Genomic DNA, 7076 nt, shown 5'->3' on the forward strand with positions numbered 1-7076 from the left:
CTGGACATTTCATATAAATGAAATCAGTCAGGGTGTGGCCTTTGTGTTTGGCTTCTTTCACTTAGCATAATGTTTTCAAGGTTCAATTTGTAGCGTGTATCAGTACTTCATTTCTTTTTATGACTGAATAATCCATTGTATTGATATACTGCATTTTATCCATTTATCAGTTGATGGTCTTTTGGGTAGTTTCTACTTTTTGGCTACTATGACTGATGCTACTTTGAACATTTGTGTACTGGGTTGTGTGTGCATGTGTTTTCACTTCTCTTGGGTATATACCTAAGAGTGGAATTGCTGGTATGGTAACTCTGTTTAACTTTTTGCAGAACTGCACAGTTTTCCAATACTCTCTAATTTTAATCTAAGTGGGGCTGTCACCACAGTGTCTTGAGTTCTCTCTCCCTCTGAAACAATTTAAATGAACACAATATACCTCTTTACAAATTCCATCTGAAGTATAATTAGCTTATATAATGGAGAATCTTTTTCCTTCTTATAGAATCTTCCCAAAAGGACTGTGTCATTGTGGTCTTACATAAATAGTCAGCTGGAGGACTTCACTAATCCTCTCTATGGGAGCTATTCCAATCATGTCCTTTATCCAGTAGCCAGCATGCGCCACCTAGAGCTCTGGGTGGGATACTACGTAAGGTGGAATCCGCGGATGAAGCCACAGGTATATGCCCTGCAATATACAATGCGAGTTTTTATCCATGCAGTTGTATGAATTACATTCATCCCCTTTAAAGCAGCTAGAAAAATTATCTGTGCATATTTCACTTTTTCATGTTAACAGTTTTAACTGCATAGTAGAAAAAGCACTACATAGGGATAATCAGTACACTTGGTTCTTATCATGACTCGCTTGTTTGGCCTTGGACAAGTCACTTCTGTTTTGTCTTTTTTCCCCTCTTCTATAAAATGAGGGCGCTGGACTAGAGTTCTTGTTTTAATAGGCTGGAGAAAATAGCTTTAGGAAAGTTAAAAGCCTAACAAAATTCTGGTTGATTTTTTTAAAATGTTATGGAATATTTACTGCTTAGAACTGTTTAAAAGACTAAAAAGTCTGCAACTAAATGACAGGAAATCTTTGAGTATTGGCTTTTAGATTACATTGTTACTTAATTATTTGTTGTATTTGGCTAAGTACCAGTTTCAGGGTATTCTGTGGAAACACTTGGGGGCACTAGGGAAGCCAGTGAAAAGAGCAGTGGTGTCAGAGGAGTCCCTGAAGTTAATTTTCACTAATGTTCTAGAAAGGTGGGTGTGGTCCCCATAGCTGAAAACACACACATTGCAGCATTTAGGGAAGGAGCTCTATACTGGAATGACTTGACTTTGGGTTTGTTTAGGATTGCCTAGTTAAATAATTTTAGGGTGTGCTGCTCTTGTAGGAGCCCATTCACAACAGATATAAAGAACTTCTTGCTAAACGAGCAGAGCTTCAGAAGAAAGTAGAGGAACTACAGAGAGAAATTTCCAACCGATCAACCTCATCCTCGGAGAGAGCCGGTTCTCCTGCACAGTGTGTCACTCCTGTACAGACTGTTGTGTGAGAGGACTACTGGATGGGGCCATCGGTCATTGCCATGAACTCTGATTACAATGGCAGCTTCATGAGGAGAAGGTTTCTGAATACAGAACCCATCTGTGAGAGAACTTAAGTCACTTTATTTATTTTAAATCTCTCTAGGATGAGTTTAGAACTGTAGCAGTGCAGGTGGTTTAAATGAAATAACCCCACGTGTAATTACATGATTATGACACTAATCTTATAAGTCACCCAAAGAATATTAAAATGCTTCAGTCCTGGATCCACAGTGGGAACAAGTTTCTGATTTTAAAAGGAAAATGCTGTCTCAGAAATTTTGGTGTGTGGTAAAATCAAAACACAAGCTACTTCAGAAATATATTTCTTGATGGAAGAGCACTCATTGCACAGAAGGAGGAGCATCAGTTTTCAAACCAAACCAATACTGACATTTCATGGCATTATACATACTGGGCCTCAGTGTCATAATATCATTTGATGCTCCTTTGCCCATCATGGGTTTTTCCTTTTTGTAGTAAGTGATTTACTTTCACCATTCGAAACTCGTGTTCTTCATATAATAAGGAAAAGTCTTGAGGATATTATGGTGTAGTAATAGTTGAAAATTATTGCTGTCATTATTTATGTACTTAATTTAAGATGTATTAGATAGCTGTTCCAAAATGATGCCTTACAGATGTGCTTGGGAGGAGGCTGGAGAGGAGAAAGTGGTAGCCGTCCAGGATTTCAAAGAATTCCACATCTTTCAGATTAGTTTCCATTTGCACAATTACTAGAAGCATCATGAAACATATTTAAAAAACTCATTATCTGCCCTACTTTGTTTTAGTTACATTTTTTTTTTTTGAGCACAGAGAAGTTAACTGGCAAATTTTGAGGCAGTATTTAAAAGTTTAGTAGGATTCACTTTTTTTCTGAAGTCTGTATAAATAGCATATGGTGAGAAGTACTGTGCTCAAATTTTATATGAAATATTTTACTTTTACTTTTCTCTGAAAATTCTGTGATTCCACTGAATGATTAAGTCTACCAAAGAATTTATTGCATGTAAAAATGTATTACAGTCTCAATGCCAGTAAAGGAAATCCTGCTTCACTTTTTGGCTGCTACAGTAAGAATTTAGCGCTGGTATAAACACTTGACTCCCTGGTGTCTATTTTACTCTGTATAAGAGCCATATGTTATGTACTGTAACACAAAGGAGCTTCTTGTCCCTTGGGTCTTTAATTAAAAGGAAATTTCAACTGACTTTTAAACTTTGTCCTTGTTCTAAGTTGTTTGCCTTAAGTTTCTTTTGCAGAAATGTTATTTGGAATTTTTTGAGGAAAGGACTGTTTCATAGCAGCTGCTCTAAGGGAAATGTTCAGTTTGATCAGATAAATCAAATATTCAAAATCAGTGTTTTTTCACTTGTTAACTCATTAGTCTGAACCTTTTGCCCTGCTCTTGGTTTTGCAATGAGTAAGTATAATTTCCGTTATTAGTACATCCAATATTAGCAAAATTGGTACCAAAATGATTTGATCATTGAAATTTGTTATAAGAAAATTTATAACAGTATTTAAGTGACCAGTCTGTCAGTATTAAAGCTAAGTTTTCTATTCCAAATATTTTATAAATCCATTCTCTCTCTGCATTCTACTGTTTCCCTCCCTTAAGCCTTCTTGGTCTGATGCCACATAAAAGAATGTAGATGACTGAAGAGGTTCAAGAATTTAAAACTTCTAGTCTTAGTACCCTCATATTCACTTTAAATTCCATTCAAAGCAATCTAATTCCATTCAGAATCTAAATTCCATTCAGAGCAATCTAAGTGCAAATCTATCACTTCTCCTTTTAAAACTTTCCAGGGGTTTCCTTTTACCTTTTGCAGGAGTCTCCAAGTGGAGTGCCTTTAAGATGATCCTTTACTGAAGACATCAGCATCATGGTGGCACCAGTGCTTCCTTTTCTCTCCCTTTGACTTCTAACGAATCAGACATCCATAAATGGACACAAGTACCTCTGCACAGCATACCAGGACACCTGAGAGAGATTCATCTGTGTATCTGAAATTGGGTGAATGAAACCTCAAAGGAGGCTAGGGAGCCAAGGGAGATGTGGTGACACTGGCTGTGGCGGCAGCAGCAACCTGTCCAGCAGAGGAGGTGGAAAGTGAAAAGGGTAAGTATAAGTCTACTCAGCTTGTGGGCTGCAGTTGGAGGGTCCCATTGCTTTTCAGCGACACCCCAGATTTCTGAGGAGAGATCTCCATGACAGACCAGTAATGAGTAAAGGAACTGAAACAGTAATCAAAAAAAATCCCAACACAGAAAACTATACTACCAGATGGCTTCAGTGGTGAACTCTACCAAACATAAAGAAGAATGAACACAGTCTTCCTCCAAACACTTCCAAAGTATTAAGGAGGAGGAAAGTCTTCCAAAGTCATCTATAAGGCCAGCATTACATTGATACCAGAACCAAATGAGGATACAAGAAAACTACAGACCAATATCCCTGCTGAATATAGACACAAAAACTCTCAACCAGATATTAGCAAACCAAATTCAAGGACACACAAATAGGATTATATACCATGAGCAAAGTGGGACTGATCCCTTGTATGCAAGGATGATTTAACATATGCAAATCAATAAATGTAATAATATATCACATCAATAAAATGAAAGAAAAATTACATGATCATTTCAATAAATGCAGAAAAAGGATCTGACAAAATACAACATCCTTTCATAATAAAAACCTTAGATTGGGTAAAAAAAAAGAATATACCTCAATATAATAAAGGCTGTGTACCATAAACCCACAGCTGTTAATGGAGAACAATTGAAAGTTTTTCCTCTAAGATCAGGAACAAGACAATGATGCCCACTCTCACCACTCATGTTCATTATAGTATTGGAATTCCTAGCTAGAGCAACTAGGCAAGAAAATTTAAAAAGGCATCCAAATCAGAAAGGAAGAAGTAAAATGTCTCTATTTGTGATGATTTGGTTTTATATATAGATAATCCCAGAGTCAACCAAAACACTTGGGACTAATCAACAATTTCAGTAAAGTTCAGGATACAAAGTCATCACACATAAGTCAGTTGCATTCCTTTACACTAATGATGAAGCGTCTGAAAACAAAATATTGATAAAACTATCCCACTCAAAACAGCATAAAAACAACATACTACTGAGGAAAAGCTTAACCAAGGAAGTGAAAGATCTGTACAATGAAAACTACAAGACTGCTGAAAGAAATCAAAGAAGACACAAATGGAAAGACATCCTATGTTCATGGATTGGAAGAATCCAATGGAGGACTTCACTAGGTGTCCTTACTACCCAAAGCTATCTACAGATTCAGTGCAGTTCCCATCAAAGTGCCAAAGGCATTCTTTTACAGACACAGAAGAAAGAATCCAAAAATTTTTGTGGAACCACAAAAAAGCCCTGAACAGCCAAAATAATCCTGAGAAAAAAAGAACTAAGCTGTGGATATCATGCGTTCAGATTTCAAACTGTATTACAAAGTCACGGTAATAAAAACATTATGGTACTGGCACAAAAATAGACACATTGACCAACGGAATAGAATAGAAAGCCCAGAATTAAATCCCAGTGGTCACCTAATATTTGATGAGGGAGCCAAGAACACCCAATGGGGAAAGGATAGTCTTTTCAACAAATGGTGCTGGGAAACCAGAGAACACATGCAGAACAATGAAATTGGATGCCTAACACCATTCACAAAAATTAACTTGAATAGTGGTAAGTGCTGTGAATAAAATAGGCTAATCTGATAGTAAATGAGGAGATGAGGGGACAATTTTTGATAAATAAGGCCTGCTTTGAATATATTAACAGAAATCATGAATTAAAAAAATTAATTTGAAGTGGATCAAAGACTTAAACATAAGATCTGACACCATAAAACTTCTAGAAGGGGTGAAGCTCCTTAATATTGGTCTTAGCAATGATTTTTTGGACATGATGCTAAAAGCACAAAAACCAAAACCAAATGGGACTACATCAAACTCAGAATTCTGCACAGCAAGAGACAAAAAATGAAAGGATAACCTACTGAATGGGAGAAAAATTTTTGCACACCATATATTAAATAAGGGCTTAATGTCCAAAATATATATAAACAATACATACAACTTAATAACAAAATAACCCAATCCAGCTAAAAAATGGGCATAACTAAGTGGACAGTTTTCCAAAGACATCAGAATGGCCAACAGGTACATGAAAGGATGCTCAACATGCCTAATCTCCAGGGAAATGCAAATAAAAACCATAATAAGACACCTCATACCTGTTAGAATGGCTGTCACCAAGAAGTGACATAACGGGTGCTGGTGAGGCTGTGGTGAAAAGGGAACCCTTATACAGTTAACACTTGTGAACACAAGTTAGAACTGTGCAGGTCCACTTAGATTTTTTTTCAATAAAATCTGAGGTTGGTTGAATCGTGAATGCAGAAATGCTGTTGTTAAGGGTCAACTGTACACTGTTGGGAATGTAAACTGGTCCAACTACTATGGAAAACAATATGGAGGCTCATCAAAAATTTCAAAATTCAGCTAACATACTTCCAGGTAAATACCCAAAGGAAATGAAAATAGAATCTCAAAGAGAATATATGCATTCCCAGGTTTACTGCAGCATTATTCACAATAGCCAAGACATGGAAACAACCTAAATGCCCATCAATAGATGAATGGATACAAATGATGTGGTATATATACACAATAGAATATTATTCAGCCACGAGAAAGGATATCCTGCCATTTGCAACAATATGACGGGACCTTGAGCACATTATACTGATATAAGTCAGAGAAAAAGACTGCATGATCTCATACGTGGAATCTAAAATAGTCAAACTCAAAAACCAGTAAAATGGTGGTGACCAGGAGATGGAGCTTAGAGGGATAAGATCGACGTTAAGGGTACAAACTTGCAACAAGCAGTAAATAAGCCATAGAGATGATGTATAATATAATGAATATAGACAATATTATAATTATATGTGATAAATATCACTACAGTGGCAATCATATTACAATATTTAAATGTATCAAGGTAACACATTGTACACCTTGAAAGTTATACAATGTTACATGTCAAATTTGTTCAATTAAAAAAAACACTCATAGGGCCTGCCTGGTGGCGCAGTGGTTGAGAGTCCGCCTGCCGATGCAGGGGACACGGGTTCGTGCCCCGGTCTGGGAAGATCCCACATGCCGCGGAGCGGCTAGGCCCGTAAGCCATGGCCGCTGAGCCTGCACGTCCGGAGCCTGTGCTCCGCAACAGGAGAGGCCACAACAGTGAGAGGCCCGCGTACCGCAAAAAAAAAAAAAAAAAAACCTTATAATAAAGATGTTTCTAACACAGCTACTTGCAGGCTGTGTTCAGCACAGTGTCATTTCAGGGACTGGAAGTGATACCCACCCATTTCATAATGCATGTAGTTAAGTACTTAAGAAGACATAATAAAGATACTTCCAACAAAGCTAGCTGAA

At 37.1% G+C, this 7076-nt stretch overlaps 1 protein-coding gene across 8 annotated transcripts in view; it reads left to right on the forward strand.

Annotated features, from left to right (window-relative positions):
• The window catches only part of MTMR2 (myotubularin related protein 2), a 111880-nt gene extending 109069 nt beyond the window's left edge, over positions 1 to 2811 (forward strand). For all 8 annotated transcript variants that reach the window (XM_082627323.1, XM_082627330.1, XM_082627325.1 and 5 more), the window contains 2 exons: positions 503 to 679; positions 1398 to 2811. In XM_082627323.1, coding sequence (XP_082483449.1) covers positions 503 to 679; positions 1398 to 1559 — 339 coding nt within the window. In that variant the 3' untranslated portion in view covers positions 1560 to 2811. The remainder of the gene's footprint in view (positions 1 to 502; positions 680 to 1397) is intronic.
• The last annotated feature ends 4265 nt before the right edge of the window (positions 2812 to 7076 follow it).

The sequence above is a fragment of the Mesoplodon mirus genome, assembly GCF_964341445.2.
Source record: "Mesoplodon mirus genome assembly, chromosome: 7".
Lineage (NCBI taxonomy): Eukaryota > Metazoa > Chordata > Mammalia > Artiodactyla > Ziphiidae > Mesoplodon > Mesoplodon mirus.